The sequence below is a fragment of the Rhizophagus irregularis genome, chromosome 6 (genome assembly GCF_026210795.1).
Source record: "Rhizophagus irregularis chromosome 6, complete sequence".
In the NCBI taxonomy this organism is placed as follows: domain Eukaryota; kingdom Fungi; phylum Glomeromycota; class Glomeromycetes; order Glomerales; family Glomeraceae; genus Rhizophagus; species Rhizophagus irregularis.
This window is the reverse complement of record NC_089434.1, coordinates 3,067,042-3,084,443: the sequence shown is the minus strand read 5'-3', so window position 1 is coordinate 3,084,443 and position 17,402 is coordinate 3,067,042. Positions and strand designations below refer to the sequence as shown.

Here is a 17,402-nt window from a genome sequence, read left to right as displayed (position 1 = left end):
AGTCAATTAACTAATAGAATTTAAGCAAATTCTAAAGTAAGATTTCATATGAAAGTGAAATTTCTACTAGTAACATATCTTAGTAGTAGGCAAGGTCCTGGGAGGAGATATAGGAGCGTAGCTGAAAACTGGGATTAATGGTAATAGAAAAGCATTACCAGAAGAAATTAAAGGTGAAGAAGGTTGACTGGAATGTGTAATATTAGGGGGGACATGTGAGTTGTCATCAATCAACATTTGTGAAGAGTCACTAGGATCAGAAACTGAAACATCATCGTATTTATGACCAAAAACATGTTTTTCAAGTCAGAATATTCTTTGATCAGCTAGTTCAGTAACTAACCCTAGCGCACTAGCCAAATCTTTTTGGAGGATTTCAAGTACAGACAAGATTTCTTGGATTTGCAAGCAATTTGGATTGACCAAAGGACGGTTAGAATTGACAAAATGGGAAGAAAGCGTCCCATTAGGTTGTGTGTTGGAAAAGAAGACAGAACGGTCTTTGCTTTTTTGTTCATTAGACTTTGGTCGATAGGAAAAATTAGTTTGGCCTAAAGATTGATTATGGCCGGAAAAGAGAACATTATCATTGTAATCAGGTTTACTGGATGAGTAGCTGCGTTGGTGAGAATTAGAGCGATCTTTAGATTGAGAATGGAAGCGCTGTTTATTTTAATTAGTTAAAGAATTTTTAGAAGGTTGACTAATATTAAACCATTCTTTGAGCCGAGCAACAGAATTACAAGTACATGAATGGCTTCTAGAATTGTTCATTACGCAAGCGATAGGAGCACATCTGAGTTTACCGCATCTGTGGCATAATTTGTTAGTATTTTGCAGAAGTTCCCAGGTGAATCTACGTCCTTGTAGAGCAATTGATTGTTTCATGGTGGTATCCATCATTTGTTGTGATTTGAAGGTGATGTAAGTCCATTTTTTCAGCTTATACGAGTTGAGAGATAAGGGGACATTAACAGCCATAACACCAATTTCACACATTAAAAATGCTAGATGAATATCCTTAGTATTTGGAGGAAGCTGCAATAAAATAGCGATAAATTCACAACAAGATTTCTTCTGATCTACCGTAAGAGAACAAGGGTGATCTGTAGACAAGTGGAGTAGCAATAAATAGCCCATTATTTATTAACAAAGTGGTTAATCAACGAAGTATTGTCGTGATAATGTGTGTTTAACTTTAGCAACGTTACATTGGCACATATGAGCTGGCAAGATTGAATATTCCCATATTTCTTAAAGAAGATACATGATGTTGTTCTTTTTGGGTTAACAAGGAATATCGGTAACTTTATGGCATGAGATGCTTTGAATCAGGAAACAGTTATTCGAATAACTCGAGTATATTCGAGTATTCGAATAAGCATAGTGGTTATTCGAGTATTCGTTTGTAGATATAGTATAGTTAAAATTCTAATTGGGCATTAAATCCTTAAATTTAACTGAGTTAAAATCATAATTCAGGCTAAAAATTATGTAAATCATTACTATAAAAGGAAATTTAACTTATTCGAATATTATTCGAATACACTTTATAAATTTAAATGAATACTGAAAGATATTCGAATATATTCGATTCTAAACACTAGCATGGAGATCTTCATTAGTACAGAGTTGCTGCGGGTTATACAGATAGAATTAAAGATTTGCAAGATCTTTATGTAAGACAGAAAGACATGCGTTTTGTTCAGTAGATGAGTTAAAGTGAATAACCAGTCTTTTTTGGTCTCCAGAACCAGAAATGCGAGCACGGCCAATATAGAAGTGATATGTTTCCAAAAGGAGATTTTTAACAGCATCAATCATTGCTCTATTGGTAGGATATTTTTTAATAAATTCAGAGAAAGCATTAGGCACTGCAGCAGCCTGAAAATTGTACCTAAGAATGGTAATGATAGGCGTGTCGTGGGAAAGGGCTAGTATCATTAGTTTTCATAATATATATCCTTATTAGGGGACATGTCTAGAGAGGAGTTTTCTTTGTCTTTCGAGCGTCGTGGACGCGTCTGTACCAGACGTGTTATAACCTGGCGCAGAGGGTGTAGCAGAGTCCTTGGGAGGAGAAGGAGACAAAGAGTTGTCAGTATTCTTTGGTTGAGAAGGTGTATCACTATTGCCTCTAATGTCAGCTGCTGAATCAGTGACGTAGTCTTCTTTTATAGAGTTTTCTAGGGACGTATGGGTAAGCTTAGAAGGGTTGTTTTTATTGTTTGGATTTTCAGTGTCAGAGTTTGAAATATCAGAACCAGAGTCTTCCATTTTTCTTGTCGCTTAGCAAGACCCTGTTAAGGTTGTTGCCAGCTTTCTTGTTACTTTTACCAGTTATGTAAGTTGAAAAAATAAGAGTTGTATTAGTATGAAGAGTAAAAATTTCTTCCGTGAAATTTTTGTCCAAGGATCTACAAGAATGAGTTTAGCAGATCGGGATCAAGTCACACTTTCAGTAAATTGATCCATTTTTTAAGGGCTCAAAAATCGTATTTTGTAAATATCTCAGCATCCAGTGATATTTCGATAAACTTTTTTTAAATTGTAGATCTGAATGAGGACTACAAAATAAAAAAAGTTCATTAAAATTAAATCACTGGATGTTGAGATATTTACAAAATACGATTTTTTGAGTTTTGGTAAAAAGTGGTGTTTTTGGCCAAAAGTCCCTTATAACCTCTATATTAGTTTTCCGTAGTCATATTCTATTTGTAGAGTCTAAACTTATAAAAAAGGTCCTATATGTAGCGAAGCATAAAAATAACTATTCTTTGCAATGAAACCTAAAAAAATAAAAAATTAAAAGTGATCATTATAATAAATATTAAAAGCAATGGGATCTATTTACAAAGTGCAATATAAGAATAGATCATGTAATCATTAGAAATTAATGATGATAGAAATAAGGTTGCTTGCTGAAACCTAGGGGTTTAGGCAAGATGGTGTTTCGCCAAAAAGTGAAATTCTGCCGAAACTATATTAAAGTTATATTAAAAAACTGGCGAAACTTTAGAGAAAGGCAAAATTGCTGAAACTTATTATAAATGCCGAAACTGCTGAAACTCTGCTGAAACTATAATAAATCTATAGTAAAATTTTGACGAAACTAATCATAGGATTTTGAAGAGGTTTAGACAAGCAACCTTAGATTAAGATTGCTTAGCTAAACTCATTTTAACTTTTGACAAAAGTCTAAACTTTAATTAGCAATAGTTTAAAGAAAATTTCTTAAAATACACTAGTGTGCGAAACACGGGTCACGTGACTTTAATTTGTCACCCATGTCACACCCTTTTAGTTTTCCATTTTTACTATTTATTCTAGGGACTTAGAATTTTTTCAGTAAGAAAAACCTTATTTGTCATATATTATATGTCGCGCCCTATAATTTCGGCCAAATTTATAATTCCAGCCAAAATTTACCTGAATTTCCATTTTTGGATATTGGAGTAACGTTACACAACCCAAAAAAGCAATTTTTATTCTCGGTAAAATGAAAATTAGTTACACAAAATTCCAAAAAAGGAAATTTTTATGTAGATCACCGGAAAGTATGATAAACACGTGATCCGTGTTTCGCACACTAGTGTACAAATAGAAATAGTCTAGTTTAAACTATGACAAAAGGTTTCAACAATGGCTAAATGTCTAAACTATGTCTAAACTCTTTAATTAATAAAATTTAAAATAAAATATTAAATATTAATTAACAATTATTAATAAATACAGTTAGACCTCTATATAGTTACACTTCATATAATCACATCATATAAAATTTCTTCATATAATCATACTTTTAGAAAAAACCAATTTATATAATTATTATATAAAAAAATCTTTATAATCACATCATATAGTAAAATTCTTTATATAGTTACCAATTTTTGCAAAATCCAATTAAATAACTATATAGAGATCTAACTATACTAGTAATAATATATAAAAAGTAAAATTATAAAACTGATTATTAGTTAAATTTACTATATATTTTAAATATATAATGATTTAAATAATTAATATAAATCATATAATTTATTATAATAAATGGTAAACTTTATTAATTAATATATAAAAATATGTCTAAACCTTTCACAGTTTTACCAGTTTTGTCAGTTTCGCAGTTTTGCAAATTTTTAATTTTTTAATAAAATGTTTCAAGCTTAGTTTCAATTTGACAATTGTCATAGCTAGTTTCGTAAAGCACCTTACCTTAGATAGAAAATTGAAATTTAAAATGTGAAATTTTATAGAAATGACTCCTTGATATTTGCATAGTATGCCTAACATTCTAATGGAATAACTACATATTCCAATAGCAGTATATCAGGAAATTTGTTTAGGCGTAATTTAGTGTAATATTTTGAAGGTGGTGTAAAATTTCAAAATATTACACTAAAAACATAATATTACAAAAGTTTACGCTTTTAAATTTAAATAATTAGGCTGTCCCAATTTGATTATTTGTTTAACGTCCCCCACTCCCCTCTATTTTTTAAAAAATTTGAGATCTAATAAACATATATTATTAAATACCCCCTCTATTTTTGAAAAAATTTAAAAGCAAATAAACATATAGTAATAAATATTCCCTTTAAATTTTGCCTGAAATTTTCAAATTTTCCTATGTTTATTTATTTAGTTTGTTTAACTTAAGCCCCCCCCCCTTAATTTTTTCAAAAGATCTGGACGTTAAACAAACAATTAAATTGGAACAGCCTTATAGTAATTTAAGAATATCTCGCTATCTACTGATCCAATCAAGATGATCTATAGCTCATTGGAATCAGCTCATCAAGACGAATCGAATGGTAGTAAAATCGCATTTCTACAGTTGATAGAACGCTCTATAGTATACAATAAAGTTTTAAATTAATAGAAAGCCATCTATTGAACGTAAAGATGCGATTTTACCACCATTCGATTCGTCTTGATGAGCTGATTCCAATGAGCTATAGATCGTCTTGATTGGATCAGTAGATAGCGAAATATTCTTAAATTACTATAATTATTTAAATTTAAGAGCATAAACTTTTGTAATATTACGTTTTTAGTGTAATATTTCGAAATTTTACACCACCTTCGAAATATTACACTAAATTACGCCTAAACAAATTTCCTGATGTATTTACAACATAAAAATATGCCAACTCAAAACTAAGTATTCATTTTCAATAGTTGTTCGCTAAATAAAACTACTATCCACTATACATAAAACTGAAATTGGTTAATTTTGACCTCCGAAATGGTTGAAATGGTTGAAATGATTTAGACTTGAGCCTCTTCAAAAGTCAAAATAGTCAAAATTACGTCATGGTCATATGATATTATAGTAAACAATAATATTAAAATTCAAAGTTAACGAACTCCGCATCCAGTGATTCGATTTTTATGATCTGTACGCGGTTGGATTCAGCTCATTGAGAGGATTCCAATGATATGTATTTCATATCTGTAGCATCAATATTGACGAAGTTATTCACGTTTAAAATTTTATATTAAATTATAATTATAAAAATCACATGACTATGATGTAATTTCGACCATTTCGACTTTAATTTCGACTTTTGACCTTCCTAAGTCTAAATATTTCTACTTTTGGGCTTTAATTTCGACTTCATATATACTATCCACTGTCAACCTGGATAAAAGAATCTTTTTGCAATTGTGTGTCCCAGATGTTTGTGTACGATTCTGAGTAGCCTAAGTTTGTAAAAACAGTTCATATTTTTTGTGACAAAATAAAAGATTTGAATTGAATTAAATGCTTAGATTCTAGAAAAAATGATACCCTTCATTATTTTAAAGTTACATTTAATATAATTGTTCATATTATTTTCACATATTGGTAGTTTCAAACAGAAAGATAAAACCTATAATTAATACCGTTTCTATAAAAGAATAAAGTGCTTTTGTAATTAAAGATATGAGTAAAAAAAATTATGGTTAAACTCTTGATAATGGTTATCTATCTCCAGTTCTGTTGATGCATAAATAATTTTTTTCATCATCTTTATAATAAGTATTATCTTTATTTATATGATGTTTTAAATTATACAACCATTTTTAAAATATCTGGAGTATGTGAAACATGTACAAAAAACGTATTCTCTGCAATCAATAAAGCTCTAAGGCATTTCATTCTATACTTGAATCATCTGTAAGAAATACCATAGGTTCGACTTGAAGTTCTCATTCATAGAACACATGTGGAAGAAGAATATTCTTTAACAAGTTAAACTGATTGTAAAAGAATATTATTATTATTATTATAAAAAAATTTTAATTGCCAGTAAAAGAATTATAGGAAAATTACCATCTTTTTCAATGTTATTTTTAATTCATCTGATGTAATTAATACTTTAAGCGGTAGCACACCTGCTACACAGCTTATATATAAGGGGATGGCCAGAAATTACGTAATTTAATAAAGGGGGGAGGGGGGTCAACCTGTGATGACGTTACACACGATTTTGATTTTCCATTTTTAGTATATGAATCATCAATTATATTCTCACAGTAAAAAAAGCATATGCTTTGAAATATTTTTCTTTACATAATAACTTTACATAATTATTTTACATAATTATTAAATGTAGATTGTGAACTATGCGGCCTTTGCAAGATTTAATACGTTTGTTCTTTTCCTGCAATGAAGCAAACGTATTTTAAAGAACCGAAATACTCCAAAAATTACCTTATCCAAAGTCCTAAAAATTTATATGAACAATATGTGAATGCCTTTGCATTCAGCGAAATGGTAAAAAGTCACAATAAAACACCAAACAAGAAAGTACTACACCAACAAGCTCAAGATAGTTGGCGAGAAGTGAAAAAGGAAGATAAAGAAAATATTCAAAATCGTATCTTTGAATTACTACGTACACCCATTCGATCTTACCCTTTCACTTTTTACGAACCTGTAGGAGAATCTCAAAGTGAATCTCAAAAAGAATCTCAAAAACGACCCTTAATACCTTTAGAGAATCCTCCCGAACTATTTGATAATATTCAACCTTCGTCAAATGCAACAGCACAAAAAAAATCGCTTGATATTATTCAAAAGTCTAAAGTTGACTTGTATGAATACAACAATCTATTACGAACAGCATCATCACACGAACTTCGTTCCCAATTCGTCTCAAGTATTAAAAAGCTGGAGGAAACAATATTAATAGAAGAAAATAGACTTAAAAAGTTGAGGAACAATGCAGCAGCTCAGCAACGAGTACGAAAGAAAAAGAAGGAAAATATAGAGGAAAACATTGTGGAAGTGTATGATACACCAGGTCGTCTGTCATTTTTAATTAAAAATCCTGATCTTTTGGAAAAAATGCATGCGAGTGTTGAATTTGGAGCAGCAGATTATAAACGACGCAAAGAAATAATTAAAGTGCGTACAATCAAGCACTTTCGCGAAAAAATGGACGAAGATTATGGTATTTATATGGCTAAATCCACGTTGCAAAATTATATGCAACCCAAACATCCAGGATCGAAAGAGGCACAGCGCCATCATCATCCCGCGCAGATTCGTTTTGCAGCTGTTAGAAGAGACGAAATGAATAGCCATGTTGACGAACATTACTGCCTGGCATCAGTCAAAGGCGTGAAGTCGTTTGCAACGGCTTTTCCTCAAGACGTTTTAATAATTTCGCAAGATGATAAAGCTAAGGTATTTAAATATTTTTTTAAATTTTCTCTTTTAATTTTATTATTTTAAATTCTAATTTAAGTTTCGATAGGTTCCACTTGGAATGGCTGCTGTTGGAAGGACATTCAAGACCATACAAACAACGAATGAGCCGGTATCCGTTCCTGATCATGACTTTCCTAAAGCCGCAAAGCACAAATTAGTTCCGTCTGTCTATCTGTTGATAAATCCTTCCGATACGAACGATTCATTACGCTCTGGTAAAGTGCGAATTTTTATTCGCCCGGAATATTTCTTAAGCACGTCTTGCGAAACTCATATGGTGGATCTCATGTCAATAACAAAAGAAGAAAATTTTCGTGAGTTTACACATAATGGAGATACTGTAAAACCATTTTGGTACTTATTAACTGATGGTGGACTGGACGAAAACCCTCGATTCCTTGCCAACATCACAAAATATCTATTACTTTTTAAGAAACTTGATCTTGATTATCTTACGGTCCGAACCCATGCTCCAGGGCAGTCAGCTTATAATCCAGTAGAGAGGAGTATGGCGTCACTTTCTGGAAAATTAGCTGGAGTTGAGTTAAATGCATTTACGTATGGTAACCATCTTGGAAGTGTTGAAGGAAAAATTACAATTACGGATAGGAATCTCGGACGTAATAATTTTAGACATGCAGGTGAATGTTTATGCGAACTTTGGAGCCGGGATAATATCAATGGGCATCCAGTTATTACCACATACGTTGAGGATCATGATCGGGCAGATTTTTTAGATATAGAAAAGGGATCGTGGGATTGGATTGATCGGCATGCACAAATTTGTAAGTATTCTCTTGATATAAGGAAGTGCAAAGACCGAAACTGTTGTGCACAACCACGTGCACCGGAGATACATAATCTTTTATCCGCAAACAATGGCTTTTTACCACCCGTTATACAAGGTCATGATGGACATTTTTTAAATTTAATCCATACTCTGGAGTATTTTGGAGAAAAATTGCCGGGCTATGATGAGCACTGTCCTAGCATCACTTCAGATTTATATCACAGTTTAACATGTCGAAAATGCTTTAGATATTTCCCATCCAAAGCATTTCTAAAGCAACACACTAAAACAATTCATTCAGGTGAAAGGGAATACCAGTAGAAAGAGTAGCAATAAATGTTGTTATTGAAGCATCCAAATATTTGCAACAGGATTATGAATATAATGCAGAAAGTACACAAGATGATGAGAACGAGAATTCAAATGATAATACTTCACAGGAACTTCAAAAAGAAAAGACAACAAAAAGAGGTAGAGTAGTAGGCCACGAAATTACAAACATAATTAATTCAATAGTAAAACTTTAGAAATAAGGAAATTTTACATTTAATTATCATGTATTACAGATGCTTAATGATAAATAAAATACATTGAATTTATGAAACAAAAATATAAAATTCATTATTTAAACTGTTAAATTTATAAAATATACGCGTTCAATAAAATAAATAAGAGAGATAAATATTTACGTCGTCAAACCTTTTTAACATATCACGTGATTGTATGATTTCTTTATTTGGAAATGATGACAGAGGGGGAGGGGGGGTAAAAAACTCAAAAATCAAATTACGTAATTTCTGGCCATCCCCTAAAAGCATAATTAAGATATTTAAAGAGTTAAATGAAGTAGAGAAGTCTATATAGTAAAGTTACTAAGCACTTGGAAATTTTTCATAAATGTGGCATATTAAACTGGTCATAATGCAAAGGATGAATGCCTTTCCAGTTTACATATTATTAAAGTTCTTTGCAAGCTAGGTTTGCAAGCTAATATATTTTAAAGTACTTTTAGTTTATAGGCTGACTTATGAAGAGCTTTATATTTTTATATAATTACTCTACTATTACCTAAAGCATATAGGCTGATTTGTTTACCTTTAATTAAAATATTAATTTTATTACATTTTTATTATACAAAATACTATATAATATACAGTAAATTGGGAATGAGTATTAAAAAATTTTTATTTAATGTTATTATACTATAATTTGGTAAATATTTCTTTTAAATTAATATAATTCTTAGCACTTATTATATATGTTAAAAATTTATATCTCAACTTAAAATGTAAATATCTCCAGATCCAGTGATCCAATTGGTAAGCTCTTTTTTTGTTCATATAGACCAGATCAAGGGCTTTTCAAAGAGTCTAAATTTATACAAAATAGATCTGTGGATCCCAAAATATTTGCATTTAAGCATGTTAAAAAGTTTGTACCTCAACTTTAAACGTAAATATCTCCAGATCTAATGATTCAATCGGCGAGCTCTTTTTTCGCCTATAAAGTCCAGAATAAGGGCTTTTCAACGAGCCTAGAATTATAGAAAACGGATCAGTGAATCTTGATATATTTACGTTTAAAGATAGTAATACAAACTTTGACATAAAATAATTATTTTTATTGTTTGAAAATATCTATTATGATACCATCTTTTATATGATATTTTTATTATACTTTTATAAACATTTATAGCTACTAAGGCTATATAAATTTTTATTTTACTTTATATTCTATTAAAATATACTTACTTTTTAATAATATATATTAAAAATTCCATATATATGAGAAATGGGTTTTTTATTAGTGAAATGGGTTTTTTCACAGTTCTTTTACATTTAATAATTTAAGTTTCACAAATGTAAATTTTTGTTTAACTTATTATTTAGTCAAGTGATCATCAATCAGATGATTTTTTGGTATTACAAAACAATTTTGAGTAACAAAAATTGTGAAAATCAATCAATAACTCTTTTTAATGCAGAGTAAACAAATCAGCCCATATGCACTATTATAATTATCAATTACTTCTATTAAACATTCGAATATTTTCTTGCCATTACGACTTCTAAAAATATTATTATGGTATTTGTAGAAAAGTTTAACAACATAACTATAGTCTAAATTTATAGCTCAATCTGCAAGTGTTTTAAGTAACTTTTAATCACTTTCTGTGTAATGTGAAGTTCATTTTCATAAGTATATATTGCTGAAGCTGATAAATATCCATCTTTAAACAACTCTAGAAATCTTTCACATACTTCTTCTTTAATATGCCAAAAACTTAAAGATTCAGCTAAATCTATCACATGATTGTATGTAAATCTAATGCTAATTTCTAGTGGTTAGCTATATGACTCAAGATGCCAATTTTCTAGCCAAATTTTGATGCTTGCACTATAATGAATATTTTGTATTCTAAATGATAACTGTGTAAATTTTGTTTCATAATTACCTTATTTTTTTTAACTTTATTTCCATGTATACAATGTTATTTCTTTCTTAAAGCACCTTTTTTCTCTTTATTCTATATCCTTTTATTTATGGTATAGTTATTTTAGAATGAGATTCAAATGTTTGAAACTATTCGTGAGCTTTTTCTTTATCACTGATATTTATAAATGCTTCTAGTTCAAATTGCAGAATCGAAAAATTCTCAAAAGTTTAATAGGATGGTGCTGATTAAACTTTTTGATTAGATACGAATAGTCTGATAGAAAAATTAATTTTAAAAGATTGGGTAATGAATTTCAAATTAAAATTTAAAAGAAATAACAATTGTAATAAATTTAGTAACAAAAAAATATTTTAACAAATCGAATGTAAATCAATAAAATTTTGCAATATATTTATATTTAATAAAGATAATATATAATAATACAATAATAATACAATTTAATAAATTAAAAACATAATATAACTATATAAAATATTACTAATAATTTCATATTTGTATTCTTTATATTCTAGGGATGCAAGATCAGCAAGATAATCATAACTACCCCAGTATTGCTATAAAATTTTTTTATCTCACATGATTTTGTGACATCTGAATTTAATTGGTACAATATTTATTTTGCATAGGACTCCGTCTACTATTAAGATAAGTCACTCTGTGACTTAAGGTAAAGTTTACATATAAAATTCTTTAAAGATCCTACTATAAAAGAAAATTTTACAAGTTTTATCATGTAGATTTTTTCAGTTTCTTTTTTAGCTTAATTAATTAATAGAATTTAAGCAAATCCTAAAGTAAGGTTTCATATGAAAGTAAAATTTCTACCGGTGACATATCTTAGTAGTAGGTGAATCCCTTTTGCATATATTATAACATTTATTTTGGAAAAAAAAATTGAAAAATAATATTTTCCCTTTAATATATTAATTATTTATTACTTTTAGAGTAGTAACATATATTAGCTAATATTATTTTAATAGTAATATTTACTGACCAATCAAAACTATTTCACATATTTTATATTATGTGTAACCTAAGATTTTCTTTTACTTCTCCACCAGGGACGATGATTTTTTGTGGCGGTATAAAGTAAATTTTGTGTGTGATAAAAGTAAATTTTGTGAAATTTTGTGATTTGGCCAGAATTATGCAAGGTTGGCCAACATTACGATTCGTAAATTCTGGCCAAATTTAGTGTCTGCCGGAATTATAATAATTTCAAATCCTAAATCAGGCCAAAAACTTGAAAATTATCAACATTTTTATAGCCAAATTTTGTGATTTTCTGTGAAATTCTGTGATCACAAAAAATCATCGTCCCTGTTCTCCACCTCCTAAAATATTAGTTAATATATGTTATTGCCCTTACAATAAATACATTTGAAAATAATTCTTCTCACTTTATTAAATTTAATTTTAATTAATCCTTTTAAAGAAAAGAAAACTAATAGGAAAACAATTATACACAAGTGCAATATTTAAAGTCAAGTCATCTAGTATATAACTATTATGACTTTTAGAAATATGATAAAAGCTTAATTTTGCAGAAGTAAAATTTCTTTAATGAGAATTACTTCTGAATGAGTTCTGATATCTGATATATAGCTTCTTTAAAACTGGAAATTTTTAGCTTAAATGAATTTTGAAAGAATTACTTTTATCTTATATGGTCTTAAGATAAGAAAAACCAAGTTTTTCTTTCAGCTATCTTCTACTGCTAGAAAAATAATCAAGTGATTAGCGTAGCAGTCAATTCTCCAATTTAAATTATTAATTAATTAAAAAAATAGAGATATATAATATATTAAAAACATATACAATAGTATACATTTAATAGACAAATAAACAAACATTATTTTTAAAGAAATAATTTTTAGTAAAAGATACTAAATTTATACATTATAAATATTTGAATCAGCTTGATAAAAATTAATATTTAAGTAATTCCATATATGCTGAACAACTTTACTTAGCCTATTTTATCTAGTTAATTATGCTTTAAAATAAATGTAGAACAGTAAATATCAATTTTTACAAAAATTTAAGAAATATTAATACTTCCTTTTTTTACCTTTTCATGTATTTTTAATATGAATTTTGTTATACATATACTGTAAGTGCTCTTTTTCTATAATAGAAGCATTTTTTATATTTATAATATTACCATTTTAAAGTTATTTAACAAGTATGAAAATACTAATTTATTAATTAATTGATCGCTACACACAAGTCACGTGGGGTGAAAATTTGGTGGTGGTACGATATTGGTGAAAATTCATATAGTCACGATCAGTTATAAATTTATCCCGTTAAAAAGATCAAGATTATAACAATGTCTTTTAATAAAAAGAAACCTAAACATATAGAAGACGATGACGATGCTTTTAATGAGACTTTCGTTATATATGGAACAGAACTTCCTGATACGGATGAACAAGACAAGGGAAAATTTCAACCTGTTTGGAAGCAAGAGGTGAAAATTCTTTTACTTTAATTCATGGTTCAAAGCTTATTCTGACATTTATATATATATATTTTTTTCTTTTTTCTAAAGGTTCGTGATGAACAAGGCTTGAGGCGTTTTCATGGTGCTTTCAAAGGCGGGTGGTCCGCGGGCTACTTTAACACGGTCGGATCTAAAAAAGGTATACCGCAAAGTTTTAGGTTTCAATTATCTGTATCTTATTAATTTATATGCTTATTACTTTGCTATAGGATGGACGCCGTCAACATTTGTTTCATCACGAAATAAAAGATCAGACCGTAAAGATTTTAAACCAGAAGATTTTATGGATGAAGAAGATTTAGAGGTAAATATCAAAACATTATACCGATTATTTGTTGTCTACTTAAAGAACTAATGACTGTATTTCAATGTATAGGAATCGTTACAAAATCAAAAACTTGTTGCCACTGATGAATTCGATTCCTTTGGTTCCACTGAACGCGAATTAGAAAGGAAGCGTATGTTAGCTAGCTCTATGGAAGAAAGCGGCAGGTATTTAAAATTAAGAATTAGTATTTTTTTAATATTTCGTATTTTATATACATATTTTTGTTTTACTATAAGTGTGTTGGGTGCGTTACCAGACAAATTTATTGATGATTTGGTATTACCTAATAAGGAGCCTGTAGGTATGATATAGTTTTTTATTTTTTGAATTTATTCATCATCAAATACATGAATGATTACATATTTCATTTTTTTTAATAGGTGTTCGATTATTAAAAGCAATGGGTTGGCGGGAAGGTCAGGGAATTGGTCCTCGTGTTTCAAAGATTCAGAGTGAAGATACAGGTAAAGCAATCAACAATTTTTATAAATTTACTCAATATAAGTTTAGAACTTACATTCATACTTGTTTAACTAGAATTTATTGAATCTGATAAAAGTGTCTTATTCGCTCCTAAGGATACTCAAATAATAAAATTTGACCAAAAAAATGACACTTTCGGTCTTGATTTTGATCCTTTCAAGAATGCTACTGAATTTATCCCTCATTCAGGCAACATTAAAGGTAATTAATTGTATTCGATAGTGCAGCTAATTCAACAGAATGTAATGTACTACAGTCATATTAACCTCATTTAGGTGACAGTTATCTTCAACACAAAAAGCTTCAAGATTCATTATATACGCGAGGTAAGGATATTCAAGTTATATTATTTATCTCATGTTATTCTAACGTAATAATTTTTTTTTTTTTGCAAAAAAAGAATTAGATGACGATGACGACGCAATTCTGTATGGTGAAACTTCGAAGTCAAATTTTCATACATCACTAATTGATGACGATGAGGATACAATAGTCATGGGAGGAAAAAAATTATCTAAATATTTATCTTCTAAAAAAAATCGAGAAAAAAAGGTGGCATTTTGTTTCATAAATCTGTAAGATTTTAACTTATGAACTATAATACTAAATTTTGTTCCCGCCTCAATTATGCTAGTTTTCAAACGGAGTATGTCATGATGGGAGGTTACCTCTACAAGGATTTGTATTGGCATCACGTCCTGTTCCGATTGATAAATGGTAAATTTCATTTATGCTTTGTTTAATATTTATTATATAATAATGAATTTATTTTTGATAGGTTTGCTCCGCCAATCCTTCCACAAGGATTTGTACCTATGCATGAATTTAATCCTTCCGGAGAAATAAATAAGATAGATACTCAAGAATTATTTCAAAAGGGTAAACAAAAGCAGACAACGTTAGCTATATTAGCCGAACAGGTATTCACATATATACTGTAAAATACAGTACGCTTCTTTCATATAAAAGTAATAAAAACTAATATGTCTCGTTTAAAGCGTGGTGAACTATTAGGAGAGACTCCACTGAGTGCACCAGCACGTTCTGTGTTTGATTATGTCTCCCGAAAGGATAAGGATAGATTGGATAATCTAATTGGTTATATGATTGATACTACAGGTGAAGTAAAGAAGAAACAGCCCAGTGAGGTAGAAATTCCAAAAGTAGATAAAGACGTCGCATTAGCAGCTTTGCAAGGATTTATTCCTTTTGAAAGTGATAAGAAAAAGCAAGCAAGATACAAACACTTTTTGGAGGTGCAGGCTGAATTGAGTACTATTCCTTTGAAACAGACCGAAGTAAAATTATTTTACTATTTATATTAAATGAAATTAAATTCTAGTATCATTAATTCATTAACGATACATATGTTTATTTAATCCTAAGGGGATTACCGTTGAGGAATATATCAAAGAACTCGACGAATTTGCGCAGTCTGCGAGAATATTCCGTCCAATGTCAAAAATGATGGCATCTCGTTTTACCAGTGCAAAATCTGTGGAAGATTTCAGACAACCTGAAAAAGATAGTGCGCAGCCAACCCAAATAGATCAAGATGACACTGGTATTCGCAAGGCAATTCAAGTTCCTCTAGAGTCTTCTGAATCTTCAGCTGAAACTGCAGCTAGGATGAATATGTTTGGTCCTCTTACAAGAACTAGAACAAGTTTTTATCCTAGTCGTCTTTTATGTAAGCGGTTTAATGTTGCGAATCCACATCCCGAGTATAAATATGATAATCAATCTGGAAAAACTCAAAAAGGGCAAAAAGATATTTTAAGCAAAGAAACAATGAATGACATTCTTGAGAAGCAGGATTCGCAAAATTTTATGGGATTTACTAATTCTAAGAGTCAAAAAGAAACCGAAGAGGATAAGGCCGTATCTTTGAATACATCTACAGAAAGCGGTGATGTTAAGGAAGTTGATGTTCATAAAACTAGGCCTGCTATGGAACTTTTTAAATCTATATTTGGCGAATCAGATACAGAAGACGAAGAAGCAGCACCAAAACATAAGGTAGCAAATATAAATTTTATGTAAATGACCAATTATCATGCAAGTACAAAAGTAATATTAATTTTTAAAATTTATTATCAGGAACCACCAAATATGGTTATCGGGACAATAAGTGCGGTAGAAGATAAAAAATCACCGCCTGTTTCATCGGAATCTGTAGAAGCAGTTAGCACACCATTTCGACCAATGTTCAAAAAGAAAACAGATCGTGCAGAAAAGGTACAATCTAATGAATCAACGGAAGTATCGCAATCACAGACTTTACATTCTAAAAGAAAAGAGAAAGATCATGTGACTCGAGTATCATTGTCATTCGATGATGAATCGATAATTGGTCCATCTATAAAGCGAACCAAATCCAGTGAAAATGATAGCTCGTCATCAGTAGAGTCCGGCGAATCTTTATCACGTCGTGAGCATAAATATTCACACAGTCATCATAAACATTCTCATGTTTCATCATCTAAGAAACATAAATCGGAAAAAAGGAAAAGGAAAAAGAAACACTCGAAAGGTTACGAGAAAAAAGCTAACAAAAGATCATGTGAAGAGAGCGGGGATGATGAAAGACGTAGAAATAGTAAGAAGAAACGTCATGAAGACGAAGATGGATATAATGATAGAAGTGAAAAATATCATCGCGATAAAGATCCTCATCATCATCAAATAACAAAATCATTAGATAAAGCGAAGGAAGAGGTGAATGATAAAAAAATTGAAAATCGTTCAGAGAAACAAATAGAAACAATAAAACCTAAGAAATGGGAAATACCATCTCCATCTTTAATACATTCAAAAGAAAAACGAACTACTTCACCACAATCCAAAAATGACAATAATAATAAGTCTAATACTAGCAGAGTTAGAAATCGACCAAGAGCAATGGATTTATGGTGAAACATGTACAGATGGAGCATTTTTATTATGTAATATATAGTTTCCTAAGACTGTTTTTGTTCAAGCCGAATTTGAGACGTTTCCATTATTAGAAAAAGTCAAAAAAAAAAATATTTACCATACCAAATAAATAGAACCATTTAAAATGATTAAATTAATACACTATATTATTAACAATTAAAACTTGGTAATTAAATAATCAAGATTTCTAATCGGTTG

General features: G+C 29.7%; 2 protein-coding genes across 2 annotated transcripts; both read left to right on the top strand.

Moving 5' to 3' along the window:
- Nucleotides 1-6,655: 6,655 nt before the first annotated feature.
- On the top strand, nucleotides 6,656-7,178 carry OCT59_026405 (uncharacterized protein; the record flags this gene model as incomplete). The annotated part of the gene is made up of 2 exons (XM_066143142.1): nucleotides 6,656-7,083; nucleotides 7,160-7,178. The coding sequence occupies 2 exons, from the start codon at nucleotides 6,656-6,658 to the stop codon at nucleotides 7,176-7,178; spliced, it is 447 nt and encodes a 148-aa protein (XP_065992686.1).
- Nucleotides 7,179-13,282: 6,104 nt separating this feature from the next.
- On the top strand, nucleotides 13,283-17,339 carry OCT59_026404 (uncharacterized protein; the record flags this gene model as incomplete). Its single annotated transcript, XM_025310006.2, has 14 exons — nucleotides 13,283-13,423; nucleotides 13,505-13,595; nucleotides 13,666-13,760; nucleotides 13,833-13,948; nucleotides 14,021-14,085; nucleotides 14,165-14,248; nucleotides 14,322-14,468; nucleotides 14,543-14,593; nucleotides 14,668-14,819; nucleotides 14,902-14,984; nucleotides 15,046-15,187; nucleotides 15,266-15,565; nucleotides 15,654-16,286; nucleotides 16,368-17,339. 14 exons carry the CDS (start codon nucleotides 13,283-13,285, stop codon nucleotides 17,181-17,183), a joined length of 2,916 nt encoding a protein of 971 aa, XP_025187218.1. The 3' UTR covers nucleotides 17,184-17,339.
- Nucleotides 17,340-17,402: the final 63 nt, after the last annotated feature.